We start from the raw sequence: 24,317 nt of genomic DNA, 5'->3' as shown, positions 1-24,317 counted from the left end.
CATTTCCTTCTCCAGCTCATTTGACAGATGAGGAAACTGAGGCAAAGAAGGCCACGTAACGCAATTGCCCAGGGTCACACAGGTAGGAACTGTCTGAGGCCAGATTTGAATTCAGGAAGATGAGTGTTCCTCACTTGAAGCCTGGTATTCTACCCACAAACCATCTAGCTATCCTTAATAAAAAATAGTTTGTTTATAGCTCTTATCCACTTTTCTTTTGTTTGACCTCTTTTTTTAACCTGCAAAGTATCCTTGAAATGATTTCGCTTAGCTACTTCCCTTGCTTTCTTTGTTTCTTTGTTTCTTTTTTTTCCTAGTAAGAGTGCAATTCTTTATTTATTAGCAAAACAATCCTAATTACATCAAAGCTTGGAAATAAAACTGTTTGCAGTAGTCAATCATTGAGATGACAGACCACAGTAAGGAAGAAAAGAAGAAAAAAGCAAGTTTGGTTGGAGAGTTTGCTCACTGAACTGAGCTGGTTCATTCATAAAAACTAATTCCTGTTCCATATAAAGATGGAGTTTCTTTACTCCACCTTCTAATAGACCCTGTGGCAAGTGACACCGTTCATAACACAGTCCACCACTAGCTTTCCATCTTCTATTTTTCTTGTTATTGTGCTTTCTTTCACATCCCATGACTGGTGCTGGATCAATGCACCATTTTCAACAGTACAAACAGTCTGAGTTTTCTTGCCATCAGCTATGGTTCCTTCAAATTTCTCCCCAAGTTTACAAGAGAATTGTGTAGTTTTTATGGTGCTCTCAGTCTTAATAGGAATTGTATCTCCATTTTCACTGATATAAGCATTGGGTTTGGCCATTCCAGCCATTTTCCTGAGGGCCGTCCCCACTCTCAGTTCCTTCAGGTACTCATCAAATCCTTTAGTTTCCTCTAAGCGCCATTTGCCCACTAGCTGCTGGGGTAAAGGCATGGTGAATTCAGGGGAGAAGAAGGGGGAAGGATTCCTGAGAAAAGAGCAGAGGATTCCGCTGAGAAGCAGAGGACCAGCGTGCTCCCTTGCTTTCTTTAAACTGGTTTTATAGTCCACTGTTTTGTGTTTTTAAGAAGCAATCATCCATCGTTCTTAACATTCATAAATGAGTTTATATTCTATTTATATTCATTTGTCTTGAGCAGTTTAGATGAGAGTTTTCTGCCTGAAGTGATTTTTAGGTTCTTATGATTTCCTTTATGAAAACTAATTTAATTCAGTCAAACTATGTAAAATTATTATAATTACTGGTGATGTTATTTTGCTGTCTGTTGTCTATTTTTCTTAACAATATAAAGCACATATATAAAAATATAAAGTATGTCATCTCATTTGACTTTACAACAACTCAATGAGGTATGATTATTATCCCCATTTTACAGATAAGTAAACTGAGATTGACAGAGTATAAGCGACTTGCTTCTTCTTTAAATAAGGCAAGATTTTATTGTCTCAGTTGAATGCCATCTTTTATCTCAGGACTATGATTCTTCTAGTTTTTTCTTTTTACTGATACTGATTTTTACAAGTTGGTGATCTGACTGTACACAGACATCTGATTCCATAATGACACATCAATGAGCGGTCTTTTCCTATCTAAGATATTTAATTTTTTTAGGGTGCTCTCCATGTTGTTTTTTACTTTTAAGTATTCAAGGTACAAAGGCATGAGTTTCTGTGGAGTCTCTGTCCTCTCTTCTGGTTTCTTCCTGATGCACACTTTCTAATCTATTTCTCACATCCACAATGATTCCCACCTTTGCATGGAAGTTGGCAAGTAGCAAAGCATATGCTGATTTAATGTGGGTGTCTTATCAAGATTTTAAATCACAGGTCTGACCATGTCACTCCTCTACTCAATAAACTCCAGTGGCTCCCTATCACCTCTTGGAGCAAATATAAACTCCTGGGAATAGTATATAAAGCCCTTCACAATCTGGCCATAACGTACTTTTCTAACTTTTCTTCCCTACTCCTTTTTCTCCCTCTTCACACACTCTATAGTTCAGGTGACCCAACCTTCTTACCGTTCCCTATATAATAAGGCACTCCATTTCTCACTTCTGAGACTTTGCACTGGCTGTTCCTCATGCTCAGAATGTACTTTTCCTTCACTTCCCCTTATAGAATCCCCAGTTTCTTTCAAGATTCAGTTCAGGTTCCATCTTGTACATGAATTGTTTTCTAACGGGCTTCTCTACCCTGCTTGGGTCCTTCCCAGCAAATCCCCGTGCTGCCATCTTGTACATATTTTGTATATGCCAGTATAGATACTCTCACTGATATAATATAGATTCCTGAAGGGTAGAACTGTTTTCCTTTGGACTTTTTGTTCTATGTAAGTTTCTATATATATAGATGTGTGGGCCACACCTGGGAGAAAGAAAGCTGTGGGACTGAGGGATGGAGGAGCACAGGCTGTGGAGCCGGGGAGCAGAGGATTTCCCTTCCCTGACATACCTCTGGAGCAAAGGCATCCCTGCCTCGAATTTCCAGGCGGAGGAAGAGCTTCTGTTCTCCCCCAAAGGGGAGGAGAGGAGAAAGGGAGTCTACGGCATCCTTGGGGCCTGGGGACAGGGAATTCGGAGGGGTCTGGGAGAAGAGATGGAGCAAGCGTGGGGCCTTACCCGCCAGACCCGTGGGCACGGTGACCTGAGCGTAAGTGGTCCCCCCAGCGCCCAGGCCGGAGACGCCGTTGAGCGCCGCCACCCGGATGGTGTAGCGGGAGTGCGGGAGCAGGTGGAGCAAGGTGACTGTCCTCTCTCGCAATCCGGTCTGGCGCGGCACGAAACTCACGCTGGGCCCGCAGGGCTCGCAGGTGCCTTCGGCACTCTCGGGTCCCTGGCCAAACTCTTGCCCCTGCTCCACGCCCGGGTCATCCTCCCCGCAACGCTGGCACAGGACCGTGTAAGTGATGTCGGAGCGGCCGCCAGAATCCTCCGGGGGACTCCAGCGCAGCAACAAAGTGGAGCGGCTCAGCCTGTAGACTAGATCCCGGGGGGCAGACGGAGGACCTGGATGGGGAGGGAGGGAGGGGAGTGAGATCACGTCTGGTCGGCCTTCCTGGCCGGGCAGCGATTCTGGGATGCAGAAGGGAGGGGAGGGATCCCCGGAATCAGGGGGAAGTGGGGAGTCCAGGGTCTGGAACAGGCCACGAGGGGCAGCTGGAGTAGGGGCGCGTAGATTTAGATCTGCAAGAGGCCACAGAGCACCCGTGACCCTACTCATTTTGCAGATGAGAAAACTAAGAACAGGAGGGGAAAAGACTTGCCTGACGTCACACTGATAGAAACTAGAGAACAAGAATGGAATGCCAACCCGGACCATTTCTTTTTTGGTGGGGGCAATTTTGTTTTTTTTTTCCCCGAGAACATTTTGAGGGAGTGTGGCTCAAGTCTTGAATTCACCACCTCTTATTTTGCCTGTTTGTACATTAGAAATGCTAAGAGATGTGAAGATTGGAGCTGAGAAGCAGCCACGGGAAATGGGATTGAGTCTGGGGGGAGGCACAAATGGCCTGGGATTGGAGGGAGGACTGCGTGGCGTCCGGGAAGCTAGGGCCCGGAGGTTGGCGCTCCCTGACCAGGTCAGAGGGCATCGCTGCTCCCCCCTCCCCACCCCCGCCCGGAGTGACTCACGGGTGCAGGAGGCTGAGGGTGGGTCCGCTGGAGAGCGGGAGTAGCTGTCCTGGCAGACGCAGAGCGTGGAGGCGTTGGCCAGAGCGCTGCTATGCTCGGGACACGGGGAACAGAGTGGCCTTCGCGGGGATACCTTGTAAAATCCAGGGGGGCAGGCTGTGGAGAGAGGCGACATTCAGGGGCAGGAGCCTCGGAGAAAGGCGGGCCCAGCCTGGGAGGAGGGTGGGCGCAAATCTGGGACAGGGAAGAAACAGGAAGGCTCTCTTTCCCTTGATATGGAACATTCAAAGATGGCCCCAACCCCTTGCCTTCTCTATGCCTCAGCCACCACCTAAATGGCCCCTGAAACAAGCTTTCTTGTCTGGCTTTGGCAGGGCTCTAGATTAGGGGAGGCTGTGGCCAGACACACAGCCCCCTACAGACTTACTGCTTACATGTAGGTGCCTTCTTCTTCCCACTATAGCTTAGTTACGAAATGCTATAAATGACAAATGCTGTCAGGATTTTAGAGATCTGGGCTCTCTGATCTTCCCCTCAGAGCCACAGCTGATCTTTCCAGGGCTTCCCCCCTCCCCCCCTCCATACCTTTCCCCCACCCCCAAGAGTTCTTTCCCATACATCTCCAGTATAGTTGGAAGAATGCTGGAAGAATGAGTTGAAGTCCCACCTCTTCCACTTGATAATTACTCTGCTTAGGCAAGTCACTCCATTTGTGATCCTCAGTTTCCTTGTATGAAAAATGGGGATAGTTATATTTTCACTGGTTGACACATGCAGTTATTAACAGTATCAAATGAGGTAACGTGTGAACAGCTTAATGTTGTAGATACGTTAGCTGCTGTTACTAGTTTAATGTGGGGAGAGGTAACAAAGCAAGAAAGCTGTTGCTGCAATGAAAGAGAGACAAATCAGACTATAGGAAGAACTTTTTTCCTGTCAAAGACCTAAGATCTGGTGAACAGAGATAAGTAAGGACTTTCCTTTTCTTGGAACCTCTTACTAAGTAGCAGAAATCTTGGGCTAACTGATAGCTGATCTGACTGAGGGAAGAGATCATCTTATCTTGGAGGCAAGGGACTGGACAGGATGACCTTTGAAAATCCTCATCACACAGAGGGGTCCCTGGTCTCTCCTTTCAAGATTGAGCACAGAAAAGAATTGGTGAAGAGCTGCCAGTTCTCAACCTTTTAGAGTCAGTGTGTATAGGAGGCAAAATCTAGGACTGGAAATGAGGAGACCTGCTCTCCTAATTCTCCTCCCTGGGCCCTCTTCTCTTCTTCTTCCACACTTTTTCACTTCGTGGCCTCATCAGCTGCCATGGTTTCAATCCTCTCTTTGCAGATGACTCCCAGATCTACTTGTAGAACCCTGACCTCTCTCCTAACACCCACTCTTGTATCTCCAACTGCCTTTTAGACATTTCTAATTGAGCTTCCTGTAGACATCTTAAATTCAACATGTCCAAAACAGTGGTCAAGTCTTGCCCCTTCTACTATATATATGTGTGTGCATGCCTGTATATATGTATGTATACATATAATAAAATATATAATGCAATATGTGTCTATATACTATTTTATATTACATAGTAAAATTATGTATAATATAATACATTATCTCACACATAATACTGTCATCTAATAATATAGAATTCTATATATGTAATGCTATATTATATTGTATATATAAATTATATGTAATATAATACAGTATTATATCTTATGCATAATACTATGTTATGTGATGTAATACAGTATTCTTTGTTCTATAGTATTTATATATTATGTATTTACATATATAATAGAGTTACACATTTATGTATATATGTACAATATTTCCCCTTTTCTCCTATAACACTACAACCATACTGGTGCAGACCCCCATCACTGCATGCCTGTACTATTTCAGTAGCCGTCTGGTCAGTTTTCTTGCCTCAAGTCTCTTCCCACTCTAATCTAATTTTCATTTAGCTATCAAAGTGCAAAATCTGACTATATCATCCTTCCCTCATTCAATAAAGTCTGGTCTTATATATTATTTCTTATTACTTCTAGGATTGAATAATAAATCCTCTGCTAGATTTTCAATGCCCTTCATAGCCTGACCCCTTCCTACCTTACCATTTTCTTCATATCTTACATTCCCTCCATGTAGGCTGCAATCCCGTTATACTAGGTTTCTTGATATTTCTTGAACAAGACATTCCATCTGTTGACTGAACATTGTCACTATCTGTCCCCCATATCTAGATAAATCCAAACACTTGTGCTACCATAGTACATTTACAGTTTCCTAATAAACAAATACTCTAATATTGGTTATCATAGTTTTCTGGTTTTGTTTCTTATGCCACAAAATTGACTATGAGCTTCATGAGGACAGAGATATATGCTTTCTACACTCATAATAAATATTTTTGAGTATAATTCAATGAACTAAGAGATTGGGGCTAATTGGTAAAGCCTAGCGAGTTGCCTCTCATATTGCAACACGAGGCTTTACAAGCATAACAGCCTCTCTCATTTAGCAGTGAGAGGCTTTATAGATACAAATCTCTACACCTCACCAATCTATGACTTACTACAAGGATTCTTAAACCTTTTTCATGTCATGGATATGTATGGTGGTAGTGAAGTCTATAAACCCATTTTCAGATTAATATTTTTAAATGCACAATATAAAATACATAAATTACAAAGGAAACCAAAGATGAGTAAAAATAAAAGTGTGAATTTTTTCCCATCCAAGTTAATAAACTCCCTGAAATCTATCATCAAATCCTTGATTTAGTGGATAAATTCCAAAAAGTTATCTTTCGTGGAGCAATGAGAGGATTAATAAGTATAATTCTCTCCTTTATTTGTTGATGCGAAACTTTATAGGTACAAACCCTCCACCCTACCCATCTATGACTTAGTGGATAAATCTTAAAGTTACTTCTCATTTAGTGAGAAACTTCACAAGTAGGAGTCTTTGTGATTATAGATTGCTCCTAGAACTGGACTGAAAAGGGGAGAGATAAGGGGAATGTTTGAGTGATACTCTCCCAAGAGTTATCCATAGAACAAGGCTTGTTTTCCTGAAGACAGATGTTTTTGTTCTTGCAAGGGTATATCTTCTATGGCCCTTTTTGACTCAGAGCTAAAAGTCTTGGGTTCTGATATTTATCATTTCTGTGATCCTGGGAAAGTCATTTAAGCTTTCTGAAAGTCAGTTTTACCAAAATAATAAGAATAATAACACTAGCACTACCTGTTTCTTAGGATTTGGGGAAGGAATAAAATTTGTAAAGCTTGGAGTGCTACTGAATGGAGGTTATAATTCATTAAAGTGCCTTCAATAAGCCCCTAATTTCCAGACCTCATGTCCCAAGGTTTGGGTCCAAAGGGAGAGAATAAAGGTACCGCAGAAGTCCTAAACCAAAGGGCCTCTTCCAGCTCTGTCTACTCCCTGCCCTACCTGGGGACATTCAAAGACTTGGGGTCCCTTTCAGTTCCCTACATACAACTTCAAACAAAAAAAAGATAGTAAAAAAAGGGTGAAAGCTCTTTCAAGAACAAATGAAACCAGACATTGACAGGCACTAGCCAGGAAAGGGAAAGATCAAGCCTTAACCCTTAGAAAAATATTATCATGTCAGTCTTACTGAAAGCCAACATATCAGGACACTGGCCATGCCTCCTCTAGAAACCAGATGAGGATGAAGCTGAGATAGGGAAAGGGAGCCTGAGTTCTGGGGTCTAAAGCCAATGTAACTTATGACAATATGTCCAAAATCCTCCAGTTGTCTGGAGGAAGGAGGAGGAAGAGGCTGAATACATTACATTTTAAAGCTGAGGATCCAAGGTTCATATCATTTTTGCGTGTGGCTCTAGAAGACAGAAGTAGGATCAGTCTGTTGAGATGAATGAATAAAAGCTAGGGCACTCTGAATGAGTAGCACAATCAAAAGACTTCCCTCATCCCCTCCCAAAGATAAGGAGTTCTGAATTGCTGTGCATCTTGGCACATACAGTAGAGAGTGGGGCTCCATTTTGCCCTTATATGATTATATTATATGTTACATATATATGCCCTTATATCTACTTTAGCCAAGGAATTAAAAAAAATAAAGGGAGGTCAATTTCAGAAACCAAGCAATAGGTTTCTCCTTATACATATTTTTTTAGGCAAACAGGATTAAGTATCTTGCCCAGGGTCGCACATCTAGTAAGTGTCTGAGGCCAGATTTGAACTCAGGAAGATGAAAGTCTTCCTGACTCTAAGTCCAGCCCTCCCTCCACTGCACCACCTAGCTGTCCCATTAATAGGTTTCTAATTTCTCAATACCTGGAGTCTTTCTCCACTCCAGTCCAGCCTCTCAACTCTCAGGCTGATCTTCCAAAGGCACAGGTCAGACTATGTTACTCTCTGATTCAATATATTTTAGTGGCTCCCTATGCCTTCTGAGGATCAAATATAAAATCCTCTCTTGGGATTTTGAAACCCCTTAAGACCCCTTTCTACCTTTCCATTATTCTTAAGCATTATTTCCCTCTATCCTTCTTCTCACACAAAATCTAAGATCTAGTGACATTGGCCTCCTTGCTTTTTCTTGGACAAGACACTCCATCTCCTTACTCAGCATTTCCTCTGGCCGTCCTCTCTCCCTGGAGTGGTCTCCTCCTTCACCTCTTTCTCCTAACTTCCCTGACTTCCCTTCAAGTTTCACCTAAAAGGAATTTAAAAAGGAATAAAAAAAGACTTCTACAGGAAGCCTTGCTTAGTCTCCCTTAAAGTGAGTGTCTTCTCTGAGATTATTTCCATTTTGTCATATATATGTAAATATGTGTGTGTGTTGTTTATATATAGTTGCTTGCATATCATCCTTTCCATTAGACTCTGAGCTCCTTGAAAGCAGGGACTTTCTTTATATTTTCAGTGCTTAAAACAGTGCCCAGCATGGACAAGGAGCTTTAAAAATGCTTGTTGATAAGCCCAAAGGGCTTTAAAAAGACTGATCCAGGACAATTCTGAGGGACTTATGAGAAAGAATGCTATCCACATCCAGAGAAAGAACTGTGGGAGCAGAAATGCAGAAGAAAAACAAATGCTTGATCCCATAGGTTGATGGGGACATGACTGGGGATATAGACTCTAAACGATCACCCCAGTGCAAATATCAATAATATGGAAATAGGTCTTGATAAATGACACATGTAAAACCCAGTGGAATTGCGTGTTAGCTATGGGGGGTGGGGTGGGAGAAGGGAAGGGAAAGAACATGAATCATGTAACCATGGAAAAATATTCAAATTAATTAGTTAAATGAAAAGTTTAAGACAAAAAAAATAAGAAAAAAATGTTTGTTGATTTGTTTATTTGAATCAGAGCTGTCTAAAAGTAGAATGGCTTGGGACATCTAGGTAGTTGAGCAGATAGAGAGCCAGGTCTGGAGATGGAAGGTCCTGGGTTCCAATGTGACTTCAGACACTTTCTAGCTGGGTGACCCTGGACAAAACACTTAACTCAAATTGCCTAGCCCTTATCGATTTTCTGTCTTGGAACCAATACTTAGTATCAATTACAAGACAGAAGGTAAGAGTTTTTAAAAAAGTAGAATGGCTTATCATAGTAGGCAATGTCACTGAATGTATTCAAGCAAAGGTAGAATAATCATTTGTTAGGAGTATACTCAGAGGAGTTCTTAACATGAGATCCATGAACTTTAGATCTTTTCTTTTCATAATTTGATGAATTAATTTCAACATACTTGATTTCTTTTGTAATTTTATGTATTTCATTTTTGTATTAAAATTTTATTTTAAGTAAATAAAATAAAATTTTATTTTTTGTATTAAATTTTAAAATTATTTTTATCATTTTAAGGAAAAATCCATTTATGTTTTTCAAGTTGTTTTTTTAAATTCTTACTTTCCATCTTAGATTCCATACTAAGTATTGGTTCCAAGACAGAAGAGTGGTAAGGGCTAGGTGATTAAAATTAAGCAACTTACTTACATAGGGTCACATAACTAGGAAGTATCTGAAGCAAGATTTTAACCCAGGACCTCCTAGCTCCAAGCCTAGCTTTTTATCCACTGAGCCACCTAGCTGCCCCTCAAATATTTTTTTTTAAACCCTTGTACTTCGGTGTATTGTCTCATAGGTGGAAGAGTGGTAAGGGTGGGCGATGGGGGTCAAGTGACTTGCCCAGGGTCACACAGCTGGAAAGTGTCTGAGGCCGGATTTGAACCTAGGACCTCCTGTCTCTAGGCCTGACTCTCACTCCACTGAGCTACCCAGCTGCCCCTCCTCAAATATTTTTAATGAGAATGAGTGTTATATTTTACCAAAAGCTTTTCCTGCATCTATTGAAATAATTATATACTCTTTGTTAATCTTATTGTTGATGTAATAGATTGTGTTAGTAGTTTTCCTTATATTGATCCATCCATTCATACTTGGCCTAAGTACCTAAAACCATCAGCAAATATTATATGTAACAGGGATAAATTAGAAATCTTTTCTATAAAATCAGGAGTGAAACAAGGATATTTATTCTTACCAATATTGTTTAATAATGTGTTAGAAATGCTAGGAATAGCAATAAGAGAAGGAAAAGAAATTGAAAGAATCAGAATGGGTAAAGAAGTAATAAAACTATCTCTTTTCACAGATGACATGATGGCATATATGGAAAATCCTAGAGATTCAACTAAAAATTGAGTTGCAGTTATAAATAATTTTAGTAAAGGAGCAGAAGGTAAAAGAAACCCCAAAAAATCAATGGCATTTCTATATATTACCAACAACATCCTGCAAGAAGAAATAGTAAAAGAGAACCCATTAAAAAACCATAAATATAATAAAATATGTAGGAGTATACCTGCCAAAACTCAGGAACTGCAAGAACATAATTATAAAACATTTTATATAAATAAAGTCAGATTAAATTAATTGAAGATATACTCATTGTTCATGGGTGGACAGAGCCAATATAACTTTGTAGTGTAGCTACTGGTTTTGTTTTGGCAGGTATATCTCTAGACATTTTATATTGTCTAGAGTTATTTTGAATGGCATTTCCTTTTCTGTCTTTTGATGTTGAAATTTATTGGTGGTAAATAGAAGTACTGAGAATTTATATGGGTTTATTTTGTATTCTGTGACTTTGCTGAAGCTGATAATTATTACTATTAGTTTTTTGGTTCATTTTTTAAGGTTTTATAAGTATATCATCATACTGTCTACAAAGAGTGAAAAGCATCTCTTAATTGCCTATTCTAATTCCTTCAATTTCTTTTTCTATTCTTATTGCTGTAGCGAGCATTTCTAGTACAATATTAAATAAGAGTGGTGATAATAGACATCCTTACTTTATTCTTGATCTTATTGGGAAGGGTCTTAGTTTGTCTCCATTATAGATAATGCTTGCTGATGAGCCAATATAATTAAAATGACAGTCTTACCTAACCTAATCTACTTATTCAATGCCATCCCAATTAAATCATCAAAAATTATTTTCTTGAACTAGAAAAAATAGTAACAAAATTCATTTGGAAAAACAAAAGACCAAGAATATCAAAGGATTAATGGGGAGGGGGATGTAAAGGAAGGAGAGCTAGTCTTATCAGTCTTTAAACTGTATTTTAAAGCAGTAATTTTTTAACTATCTGGTATTGGCTAAGAAATAGAAAAGTACGGAACAAAACAAACACAATAAACAGTTGTAAAAGATTACAGTAATCTTATGCTTGACAAAAGTAAAGATCCAAATTTTTGAGATAAGAATTCACTATTTGGTAAAAAATTGTTATGAGAACCATAAAGCAGTCTGGCAGAAAAATAGATATAGAACAATATTTTACACCATTTACTAAGATAAGTTCAAAATGAATACATAAGCTAGAGATAAAGGAAGATATAAGCAGATTAAAAGAATAGGAAATATATTAACTGTCAGAGTAATGGATAGGAGAAGAATTTGCAAATAAACAAGAAATAGAAAGCATTGTGAGATGTAAAATGAATCATTTTGAATACATTAAAATTTAAAAGTTTTGTACAAATAAAAGTTATGTAAATAAGACTAGAAGAAAAACAATAAATTGGAGGAAATTTTTATGGACATTTTCTCAGACCGTGGTCTCATAAAACTGTTAAATTTATAAGAGCCATTCCCTAATTGATAAATGATCAAGAAGATATGAACAAACAGTTTTTAAGTGAAGAAATAAAAAGCTATATATAAGCATATGAAAAAATGTTCTAACTCATTACCAATTAGAGAAATGCAAATCAAAACATCTTAGAGATATCTCACACTTTTCATATTGGCTAAAAGGACAACAGAGCAAAATGATAAAATTTGGAAAGGATGTGGGAAAGTGGGGACACTAATACACTGTGGAACTGTGAACTTTTCCAACCATCTTGAAGAATAATTTGGAATTATGCCCGAAGAGTTATAAAATGGCATATACCTTTAAGTTTATTTTCTAAGTTGACTAGGGAAAAAGGAAAAGAACTTATATGGTCTAACATATTTATAGCAGTTTTCTCTGTGATGGCAAAGAACTGTAAGTTGAGGAGATACTCCAGTGCTATAAAGAAATGATGAACAGGTTAATTTTATTTTTTGAGTTGCCATTTATTTTTATTTTTAATACGTAACATAATGTAATATATAATGTAATATATTATTTGTTATAAATAAGTAATAAATTATAATACATATGCTTATCCAAGAGAAACAAATTCCCACGTTCACTATGTCCAAAAATCTGTCTCATATGAGCAGGTTAATGTTTTTAAGCACAGAATGGGGTAGTCAGGTGGCTCAAAGGATAGAAAGCCAAGCCTGGAGATGGGAAATCCTGGGTTCAAATTTGATCTCAGATACTTCCTAGCCATGTAACCCTGGGCAAGTCACTCATCTCCAATTGCCTAGCCCTTACTGTTCTTCTTAGAATCAACATTGATTCTAAGAAAGAAGGTAAGGGTTTAAAAAAAAACATGGAATGGGGGGGGCGGGCAGCTGGGTGGCTCAGTGGATTAAGAGTCAGACCCAGAGACGGGAGGTCCTGGGTTCAAATTTGACCTCAGACACTTCCTAGCTGTGTGACCCTGGGCAAGTCACTTGACCCCCATTGCCTAGTCCTTACCCCTCTTCTGCCTTGGAACCAATACACAGTATTGATTCTAAGATGGGAGGTAAGGATTTAAATTTTTTTTTAAATTAAAAACAAAAACATGGAATGACCTCATGAAATTATAAAGAGTAAAATTAGCAGAACCAAGAAAATATTATATTTAGCAACAGAAATATTGTTTGAAAAATGACTTGTATAGGTCTACCTCCAGAGAAAGAACTGATAAACAGAAACAAACAAGACATGGTTTTATATATTATACATCTTTTTGTCAAATGATACCTTCTCTAAAGCAGTGAGAGGAGGGAATTAACTGAGAATTTTAATGTAACAACCAAATAAATATACATTTAAAAAAATAAAAACATTATTCTGAGACCACATATCTAAGATTAAGACCTCCTGTAATAGAGAGAATTCCTGTATTTGGGGAAGGGGTAGCCTGAATCTCAAATTTGTTGATCTCAGGACCCCTTTATATATTTTTTAAATTATCGAGGATGTCAAGGAACTTTTGTTTATTTGGATTATGTCTATTCATATTTACTGTAGTAAAAATTAAAACTATCTAATTTTAAAATGTGTATTGATTAATTTAAATAACAATAATAGGCCTGTTATGTTAAAATGAACAACATATTTTTTACAAAAAATATGTTTTCCAAAACAAAAAAATAGTGAAAAAGTCATTGTTTTTACATATTTTTATAAATTTCTTTAATGTATGTCTTAATAGAAGGCAACCAGATTCTGTTTTTGTATCCAATCTGCTGTGATATATTTTTTGGTTGAAGTATATGAAAAATTTCAGTTTCTTATGTATACATGTAGTTGGAAAAGGAGGAGTATTTTTAATAAGCTAATAGCATCTTAATGTTATTATGGGGGAAAAGATTGATTTCTTACATTCCATGAAAGGGTTTCAGGGCTCCTTGGGCCATACTTTGAGAACCCCTGACTTAGATGAACTCTGAGGTCTTTTCTAATTCTGTGATAATTCAAACTGTCTGTGAATTCAACAATTCAATCTAATAAGAATTTATTAATCACTTACTATGTGTTGGTCACTGCACTAGAGATACTTAGGGATACAATATCAAACACAAGACAGTTCTTGCCCTCGAGATTCTAAAACTCAGGGGTAGTTAGATGGCTCAATGGATAGAGAGCCAGGTCTAGAAATGGGAGGTCCTGCATTCAAATTTGACCACAGATACTTCCTAGCCATGTGGCTGTGGACAAGTCAGTTAGCCCCACCTGCCTAGTCCTTACTGTTCTTCTGCCTTGGAACCAATACTTACTATCTGTTCTAAGACAGAAGGTAAGAGATTAAAAACAATAACAATGACAATCTAAAGCTCAAAGAACACATACAATTCCTGCCAATACTGAGGAGTTCTTTTCTAAAATTCACTCTTGTGTCCACCAAGACTTAACTGTCTTGGTTCTTATACTCAGGAGAGTTGGTCTAGCATCTGAGAATAGACAAGGCAAAATCCCAAACCACTGGGATTCTAGGAAGGAAGGTGGCTCCATCACTAATCATCACCCACTGTCACTGCCCATCATCTGTCACTAAGCATCACTCACTAACAAAAACCATCATCTATTATTACTATAATTCTGTCAATCAGCAACTAACAGCTTGGAGAAAACATTAGATTTGTAGTCAGGAAGACTTGAATTCAAATGTGACCACACACTATCTGATCCTGGCAAGTCACTAAACCTCCATTTGTTTTCGTTCCTTATCTGCAAAACTGGGACAACAATAGCATCTACCTCTGAGAGTTGCTGTGTGGATCAAATGAGATGATATTTGTAAAGCACTATATATATATATGAATATATATATTCTTATTGGCCATCAACAAGCATGTATTAAGCACTTATTATATGCCAAGCACTGTGCTAAGAGAAAAAGATAAAAAGAAAGGCAAAATGACTATTTCTCATCATCCTTGTACTTGTAACCATCGTTCACCATCACTGAACATTGCCCCCCCATTATCCATCAATACCTACCATCACCAACTACTTCTCATCATTGCTGTCACCATTGGTGGTCATTGCTAGCCATCATCACCCATCACCCACTATCACTGACCATTATTCACCATCATTGTTATTACCACCATCATTTGGTATTATTGTCCATTGCTCCTCATCACTATCCACTGCCCACCATTCCTGCCAGCATCAGTCATCTTTGCCATCCATCACTACCCCACTGCAACTCTTTCCAAGTTAGAAAGCTTAGGAAACAAGCATATTTTGTAAGCAAAACACCCTCTGTTTTATCCACCCTACCTCACTCTCACCTAGAGCCCCATGGAAGCCTACTCCTTTATTTCCTTTAACCTTTGATGGCACAGGTGGGCCAGACATTTCCTTGACACAAGATCCTGGGCTCTCTTATGAGGTTTAGGAAGTCTGAGTAGGCTCAGGGATAGACAGCATTAGGGCAAATCTAAGAGCTGCCCTCCTTTCCAAAGGCTAGTCCCCTAGAGTGGCCACTATCTTAAGACTTCCCTCATTTGTAGCCTAGTATTGGGAGGGGAAAATCCTCTCTTTCTTTTCTTTTTGAACAGACAGACTGGGCCCTCCAGAGAGAACAGCTAATGGCCTGATTCCTTCTGAAGAGTGGGGAAGGAATTTAATTATGTTCATAAGTGACATCTGATATTTTCCCTTCAAGAATGTGCATTATTTAAAATCCATGACAGTAGAAATTAGAGGCTGGAGCTAAAGCCAGAGACTATGGCTGGAGAGAGAGAGAGAGAGAGAGAGAGAGAGAGAGAGAGAGAGAGAGAGAGAGAGAGAGAGAGAGAGAGAATCAGGGCCAAAATCCCAGCCAGAGTTAAAATCAGAAATGAGATGTGGCAGACAGAAAAGCTGATGTGGTATTCTCCTTCACTACTTGTTGAAGGCCATGAGTTATCACTATGACAAGTCCCTCCCCCAAAATAGATCACAGCTCTCTATCTTTACTTTAATAAATCATTCCATAAGTGGATGTAGCATTAAAAAAAAAAAAAAAGAAAAAAAGTGGCATCCATGCTGGCCATTTCTACCCTCCCCGAGGAAGGAGTCTCTCCACACTGAGACTGGGTAGTTCTTGGATGGTAGACAGTCTAAAATCTTCATAGCTCAACAGAAACTGACAGGGCCTTGGAACCTTGAGCAAGTCCCTTCCACTCCATATTTGAAAAATAGAATATTAGAGAAAATGATCCCTAAAGTTCATTTGATCTCTAAATCAACAAATGACCAGTTGATAGATGGAAGAATGGTGATCTAGTCTTTTGGGGGATTACCAGATCTTCATAGCTTTCTCCTGGGCATTATCACAGACCAAAAGGGTCAGGAAATTTGAGTCCTTGTCCCTTCCCCAACCTTCCCTCAATTTGTCTCTCCTTCCCTGGGTTGGTCCCTGTCCTTGTAGTCAGCAGTGCACTCAAGCTTATAGGACTATAGGCTGAATATTCAACCCACTCAAGCCTTGCATACAATAAAGCCTAAAGTCCCTCAAAATCTGAGACTTTGGATAGAACCAGGAATGCAGAAGAAACAAACGATGATGTGGAGAGTGGATACAGATGTGGGTGGCAGGACAGAGAGCTGAGAAACCAGTCTTGGGATATAGCCTCTGAACTTCAGAGGGAGCTGGAGAGAGGGAACTCAATTTAATTCACCAAAAATTGATTTATCAACTATTACATCCGATGCATTGTAATGGACATGGAGAAAGGGATACAAAGATAAATAAAATATAATTCCTGCCCCCATGGAACTCACAGTCTAGCAGGGGTATGATGTTGACACAGATAGCTGCATGATCTAATGCACATTAAAATATGCCCAGTACATCAAAGAGGTGTAAAATGCTCTGCCATGACTGAAAAGAAAGGTAATTATTGACTGAGGGAATCATGGGAGATTTCTGGGATGAAATTGTATGTGAGGTAGGCTTTGAAGTAGGATGGCAACAGGCAGAGCTAATGTTAGGGGAGGGGAAGAGATGGGAGAAGAGCAAAGGTACATAGATGGGAAAGAATGAAATATGTGCAATAATTTACTCTTGCTGGAGTGTGCCTTCCATGCTGGAGAACAGTGGAAGATAAACCTAGAAGGGTTGTGTGACGCCAGATGGCAGAGTGCCTTGAATGCCAGGCTAAGGGGCCTGGAGGAAACCAATGAAGGCTACTGAACAGAGTGTCATGATCAAAGCAGGGTCTAAGCTATGATACCCATACAAATCTGCCTGTCCTTGTGCACACCATAGACCTGGGCTCCTTATTGTCATGTCAAGGACCCATATACAGGCTGGGCTTTCCCCAAGAGTAATGGGACATTATCCTGGACCTTGGTGGGACAATGGGGGAAACATCAATATTTGTTGGGTTGGGTTTTTTTTTTCTGAAGTGGAGAAGGAAGAAGCAACAGTCATCTAAGCCTCTAGACATTCTACCAAGATCCCAACTCTCATGGAAATGGGAATGAGTCTGCAGCTATGCACTATGGGAAATCAAATCTTATAACTATCCTGCTCGGACTCTACTCTCACAAATATTTCATTCAGGGATGGCTTGGTGGCACAGTGGATAGAGGGCCAGGCTTGAAGTCAGAAAGACCTGGGTTCAAATGTGGCCTCAGATACTTCCTAGTTGTGTGACCCTGGGCAAGTCACTTAAACCCAACTGCCTACCCTGTGCTGCTCTTCTGTCTTAGAATTGATACTAGGCAGAAGATAAGGGTTTTTAAAAATATACTTTAAAAAAAGTTCACATCCAGCTGCCCAATAGGACTTCTGTCTAGCATAGACCAAGGAGCTCTCACCTTCACTTTATTAAAGTCCTTCCTGGACCTGGGTTTAAGCTCCAGTTCAATTGCTGACTAGCTCTTTGACCTTGGGTAAGTCACTCTGCTGTTGTGCCTTGAAAAATGCTCTGTAAGTCTAAGTTATTAGTATTGCCTCTCCCAGAGGCGCTGCAATACTCTGCTTAGTTTGACTCCTGGGTGGCGGAGAGTCCCTCCTCCTCTGAGCTTTGGTTTCTTCCTCTGTCAGATATGAGCCATAAGCCCTCATTTTCCTCTCGCCTCTGGGAGGTGAGCCTTGAACGAGGTCGTGTCTACCAAAGGCTTTGGGGGTCCAAAGCGCAGTAGAACGTCCACTTACCTTCACAGGACTCCTCCCGCTCCTGGAAGCCGGCGCTGCAGCTGCACCGGCCCACAGGCACGAGCCACTCCCCATCGGCACTGCAGTGCATTCGAGGGGGAGGGCGGCCGGGCTCCCCCTCCGAGTGGGCCACACACGTGCCAGTGACCTCCACCAGCGAGGAGAAGGCAGCCTCGGCCACGGTGTCTGGGAAGGCTGCCAGGTTCTGCACCGTGGCCAGGCACTGCTTGTAATAGACTCGCACGGAGACCAGGGCCACGCAGGCACCCACATCTTGGAAGGCCAGGTGGAAGCCGTCCCTGCTCAGGGGCCCGATCTCCCTCACCTCCACGTTGAGCTTCATCTTGCGCTCGCCCAGATCCCCCTGCGTGAAGCTCTCGTCTGCTGCGATGGTGGCCACCTTGCGCTGGCGGCTCTCCAGCAAGGTTCCTCCTAGAGCGGCCCCAGCCTTTCCTTCCCCCTCGACGCCCGCCCCAGCCTCCGCCTCTGCCTCAGTGTAGTATAGGTTGAAGGTCTCCTTGCAAGATCCTGCCACCCCTGGGATGCTGCTACAGTCGCGAAGGGTGAACTTGAGCTCGATGAAAATCCTCTGCCCGCCGCGCCGCCCAATCCAACCTGTCTGCAGCCAGTTGTTCTGGTTGGGTTCCAGCACGTTGCACACCTGGTAGGTTCGGATTGGTCGGTCGTTTTCATCCACTCCACTGATTTCCTCCCACTGCAGAAAAGGGCAGGGGGAGAGGGGCAGATCAGTATCCAGCAAGAGAAGAAGGCTCCTGTTTTGCACAGAGTGGTGGGTACCGTGCCAAAGACAGAGCACTATATTGGAAGCTAGAACATCTGGGTTCCAATTTAGACTCCCTACTTACTAGCTGTATGGTCTTAGGCAAATGGCTTAACTTCTCTGAGCCTCAGTTTCCTCATCTCTAAAATGATAACAATAGGTAGCATTTATAGAGTGCCTACTCAGTGCCAGTCACTGTGTTTTATGTGCTGCGTTTTATGCATGTTATTTCATATGTTCCTTCTAGAAACCTCAAGTGAAGTATTATTATTATTATTATTATTATTATTATTATCCCCATTTTACAGTTGAAGAAAGTAAGGCAGAGGTTAAGAAACTTGTCCAAGGTCACACAAGTAAGTATTTGAGACTAGATTTGAATTCAGACTTCCTAGATGGTCTCTTAGGTTCCTGCCAGCAGGCCTGCCTTTTAAGAATCTAGCCTTGATCTCTACCTTTGACATACAGTGTAACTGTGGGCAGATCCATTCCTCTTTGGTTCTATTGTGTAAAATGAGGGCCTTTCATAAATTTTTAAGGTTTCTTCAAATTCTGAACCCTATGAGCCTCTAGTAAATTTTCCCTCTCTCAGACCATCTATAAAATTAAGGGATTGATTTGGACTAAACTGAGGGATTGCCAGACCTAAATTCTCTGTCCTTGGATGATCAAACACTTCTAGAGGTTTTGCAGCTTTCTTCTAGAAGGTAGTCCCCTGCCATAACGCCCCTGAGCTCAGGCCTTTCTTCAATCTAGCCCTCTCTTCAATCATTATAACTGAATACTGCTTCATCCAATAAAATGCTCCATCAACTATAGGCAACAAGGCAGGATCCTTTCCTCCTCACAAAAAAACAAACAAACAAACAAACAAAAAAAAACCACAACTCTTAACCCTTGTATCATTGCTTCTTGGCAAAATTATAGCCCTAGTTCTGAGAAAGGACTTGAGCCCAGTTCTTTCCAGACAAGTGTATGGAATATGTGATATCTTCAGCATAGGGAACTCCTGCTATGTAAACTATTTCCACCAAACCAATCTATGACTTAACTAGATAAGTCCTAAGGAATTTCCTGAGGTTCATAGTGATTAGTGGCCTGTCATTTCCTTCTCCAGCTCATTTGCCAGATGAGGAAACTGAGGCAAACAGGGTTAAGAGACTTGCCCAGGTTCACACAGTTAGAAAGTATCTGAGGTCAAATTTGAATTCAGGAAGGTGAAACTTCCTGACTCCAGGCTCAGTGCTCTATCTACTGCCCTACCTAACTTACTGATGTAGAGGAAGTCATTTAACCTTTCTCTGCAATTCCTTCATCTATAAAATGGAAGGAGGTGATGGTAGCTTTTACCTTACAGTGTTGTTATGGGAGATTAAAAAGAGACTATCTAAAATGCTTAGAAAATCTTAAAAGCAATATGCAAATATAAGCTATGATTGAGTGACTTCTCCAGAGTCTCAGACATAGTAAGTTTCAGTAAGTTGGCTCCGTTGTCCCCTGATTCCAAGTGTAGCCCTACTTCATTCAAAGGACTGTTACGAGCAACAAATAGGAAAATGAATGAGTGCTGTCCCTATTTTATTATTACTATTGACAGATGCAATGTGTCATAGTGAATAGAGTGCTGGGATGAAATCCTGTCTTTGGCACTTGGTGGGTCTATAACCCTGGGAGTTCTCCTGGATGACAGTTACTAAGTCTAATATAAATAAAATGTACCTTGCCTAACACCTAACAGTGTTGGACAGTACCTTAGATAGAGCAGATCTTCTCTAAATTTTTGTTGGTTGATTGAGGCTGCACAATGGGAAGGACATTGACTCAATCAGCATACTTACTGAGGGTCTGTTTTGTATGGGGCACTGTCTAGCACCAGCGCCTATGGAGAAACCACATTTTATAGGGTCAGAGCATGCCAGACCCGAAGTCAGGAAGACCCATCTTCCTGAGTTCAAATCTGGCCTCAGACACTTATTAACGGTATAACCTGGCACAAATCACTTAACCCTATGTTTGCCTCAGTTTCCTCATCTGTAAAATGATCTGGAGAAAGAAATGGCAAATTATTCCAGTGTCTTTGTCAGGGGAACTCCAAATGGGGTCACAAAGAGTCAGACAAAACTGAAATGATTAAACAAAAAAATCTTGCAGAGGCTTCAGTCATCATGTAGTTAATTCCCTCATTTTACATGTGAGAAAAGTAAGGCCCAGAGAGGGGGAGTGGCTTTCTGAGATCACTCTGGTAATACATATACGAGCCCAAATTCCAATCCTGATCTTCTGATTCCAAAATTGTTACTTTTTCCACTACACACTGATGCCCAGTAGTGAAAACAATCTATAAAGTCTAACTGAGTTGAGATGTTGATGATTTCTGTTGCTTTAGGTAGGGAATACTAAAAGGGATTATCCAATAGTCATATCTCTTTGTCTTTGATAAACACTGTGAGGACTTCCACTTTGGATTTACATGTATAAAAATTTTTCATTCATCTTCATATTAAATAATTCTACATCATAGGTATATAGGAGAAGATAGTTTATCCTGATGAAGTATATTGGGTAGTGGGGGTGAAGGAGCATTGTATTAAACATTTGCTATGACTAATTATCTTACAAATGGGGAAACTGAGGTAAAATGGAGCAGCTTTATTTTTATTCAGACTGTACCTCCCAACAGGTACCAGGTGTCTATGGCTCTCCTACTTGGGTCCTTAATCTAACCTGGTCCTTCGGTAACCTACAATCTTCTCCATCCCTATCAGGACACTGACAGATAATCAGACATCTGTAGAGCAGGTGGCTGAGACCAGCAGCTTCCTGGTGGCCAAATTCTGCACCTGAGCTGCAGTGACAGCAGCTGCATTGCAGTACAGTTCTCACACCAACTGGGCCCTGGAAGCTCGGAACTCTTGAGCCCAGAATCTTGATGTCTAGAATTCTAGGACCCAGAACATATAGGCTGGATAGACTGTGTTCCTTAAAGGGGGAGAAAAGAGGAATAAGGCAAGACAGATATGGTCAGCCACTCCTGGAGAATAGCAGCTGGCTCGTTGGACTGGCTGGTTGGTCAGAGGTTCCAAGTGTCCCAATTGGCCAAGTGTAACCATAGTCTAGAGAGGGAAGGAACTGCCTGGGGATCTAAGAGGATTCTGGTCTCTGTCTATGTGAAGGTGGAAGGACTCACCATTCCCATTTCTACCCTTACCATTTGAGGAGCAGGAAAGAGAAGGAAAGACTCACCCCATTACTGGGCAGTGCAGTCCAGCCTAGCTCAGCCTGGGATTCCTTGGAATCCAGAAGGACAACTAGAAAGAGGGAGTGAGACAGGTTAGTGCAATGAGGGGGTGGAGAAATCCCAAACCAGATTGTGGGACACAAGAGATTAAATCAGGATGGACAAAGAAAGGACTCCTTTTATACCCCTGGAACCCTGAGGAGGAAGGTTTATGGCTGGATTGAGGAATGAACAATTCTACAGTCTCTATGTAGAGATTATAATCTGACTCTCATCTGAAAAAAGGACCAGAGACCCTTAGAAGTCCCTTGGGACAACTCTCACTCTTCAGATTATATGAATTTTGCAAGCCAGAGGAAGAATATAGGAACTGGTTATAGCAGAGTCCCATAGGCCATCTGGCCTAGCCCCTACTTCTAAGTATGACTTAGTTGTGGTAGAGAAGATGTCTCTTTAGAGAGATAGAAATGGCCAAATTTCTCTCTGTATAGAGGGGATATCCAGGCCAACAGAGACCAGCCCCCACTCTAGAAATATTTCCAACCTCTGCCATTGCTCCTCTCCTCACCTGGTCTTGATTAGATCATAATATTTAAGATTGGATTTCGCTGTCTAATCCTATTGCCTTATATATGAAGTACTGGGGGAGAGGAGAGAGTGACTTGAATAAGGAAGGGCAATAGACAATAAGGAAGAGAGCTGGGATTTGAATACAAGCTTTTGGTCAAAGCAGACCCTCTAATGAATTTCCAAGGTGTCTGTGCCAGCCCAGCCTTAGATTATCCACTTACACTCCCTATCATATAAGGAAAGATTTAAATCCTCCCTACATTTCCCCTAGATATCTTTTCTCACGTCCTTAATGTATGCTTAGGGAAGGAAGGGAAAAGACTTAGAACTGGAGGGGTAGCCCCTTAAACACCTGATGACTTTCCCCTAGGGAAGAGACATTGATTACCTCCTCTGCTAATAAAGAAGCAGCTCAGAAGTCTCCCAAGGCCAGAGCTACTGTGCCAGAGAGCTGCCCTAGGGTAGCCAACTGAGCCAAGGGTGGGGAGCGGCCCCCAGAACAGTCTGCTTCCAGACGATGTCTCGGCCCAGCTACAGCCAACAGAAGGAGGAGCCCAGCCCCTAGGTCCGCCCAATTTCTGACCAGAGAAGAGGCTGAGGCTGGTAGCACCATGGACAGAGACTCCAGTTCTTGCTCGTCTGTCTCGGTTTTCTACCCTCACTCTCGGTTCAGTCTCACCCTCGCTGTCCCTTCTCTTCTCCCAGGTTTTCCCATCTCCTCAACCTCTTAGCCTCTGAGATCTACCCACCATGTTTATCTCGTCCCCGTCCCCTATCTCCTTCGTAAAGGTCTCTCTTATGCATTCCGCAATATCCCCTTCTCTCACCACACCTCGCCAATTTTTGGGAAGTTCTCTTCGATCTCCAGGATCCTCAGTATCCCGCCCTATCCGCAGTTCTTGGACAGAGCCCCAAGACTGGGAAGCACCTAGTCTGCCAGACACTCCCTCCGACCTGGTCTCTCCGAACCCCTTTCCTCCAAGTACCATAAATGCCCCGCCTCCAGGACCCCCCCCCCCCATACACACACATACACACCCCATAGTCCTACCCTCCTGTAGCTTCATCCCTCTTCGGTCTCCCAGTCAGTCTCCCCCTCCCTTCAGTCTCTGTACCTTCCTAGTCTTCGGCCCTGTCTACGCACCCCCCCCAACACCCCCCTCCCCCGATTTCTAGTCTCTCCTGACTCTCTTACTCCCGAGACTCCAGGCTCTCCAGCTCTCCGGGCCCTGGCTCAGAGACCCCGACCGCTGGTCCCTGTAGCTCTCCAGTTTCCTAGCTCCAGGTCCCGGACTCACCCTCCTCAGCGGTGCCAGGCCGGCTGGGCCCCAGAAGCAGCAAGAGGAAGAGCGGCTGCAGGGAGATAAGCAGGCGCTGGGGGCTTGGGCAAGCGCCAGTCTCCATGGTCCAATTGACAGAGATGTCAGTGCGGACGCCCGGACCCCAACTCCAGCCCTGGCCCTGGCTCCAGCCCCTGGCCCAGCCCCGGCCCTAGCCCTAGCCCCAATCCTGGCCCCCGCCCCACGGAGCCGTGCTCCGGACCCCGGCCCAGGCTGGGGGCGGGGACGCATCTAAGACCGTCACCTGTAGGGGCCAAACAGCAAACGCTGTACGTGGGACTCAGCCAATCTATATCCAAGGAAGGCGGGGCTTCTTCTCTGGGAGGCGGGGCTTCGTCGGGAATGAGGCGGGGCTAAGGTCGCGGGAGGGGGGAAGGGTTGCCCACCAATCCCTGTGGAGCAGTAGGCGCAGGGGGCGTGGTCCCGCGAACCGAAGATC

General features: G+C 41.9%; 2 protein-coding genes across 2 annotated transcripts in view; both read right to left on the bottom strand.

The window, feature by feature from the left end:
* Window positions 1-23,942, bottom strand: part of EPHA10 (EPH receptor A10) — a 41,777-nt gene extending 17,835 nt beyond the window's left edge. The window contains exons 1-5 of the mRNA XM_044668778.1: window positions 23,837-23,942; window positions 21,974-22,038; window positions 17,950-18,664; window positions 3,637-3,792; window positions 2,626-3,012 (exon numbers count right to left, since the gene is read on the bottom strand). Of these exons, the coding sequence (XP_044524713.1) occupies window positions 2,626-3,012; window positions 3,637-3,792; window positions 17,950-18,664; window positions 21,974-22,038; window positions 23,837-23,942 (1,429 nt within the window). The remainder of the gene's footprint in view (window positions 1-2,625; window positions 3,013-3,636; window positions 3,793-17,949; window positions 18,665-21,973; window positions 22,039-23,836) is intronic.
* LOC123243260 (fatty acid-binding protein 5-like) lies at window positions 542-937 on the bottom strand. The gene has a single exon (XM_044671481.1). The coding sequence runs from the start codon at window positions 935-937 to the stop codon at window positions 542-544; it is 396 nt and encodes a 131-aa protein (XP_044527416.1).
* Window positions 23,943-24,317: the final 375 nt, after the last annotated feature.

The sequence above is a fragment of the Gracilinanus agilis genome, chromosome 3 (genome assembly GCF_016433145.1).
Source record: "Gracilinanus agilis isolate LMUSP501 chromosome 3, AgileGrace, whole genome shotgun sequence".
NCBI lineage: Eukaryota > Metazoa > Chordata > Mammalia > Didelphimorphia > Didelphidae > Gracilinanus > Gracilinanus agilis.
This window is presented reverse-complemented; position numbering and strand designations above follow the sequence as displayed.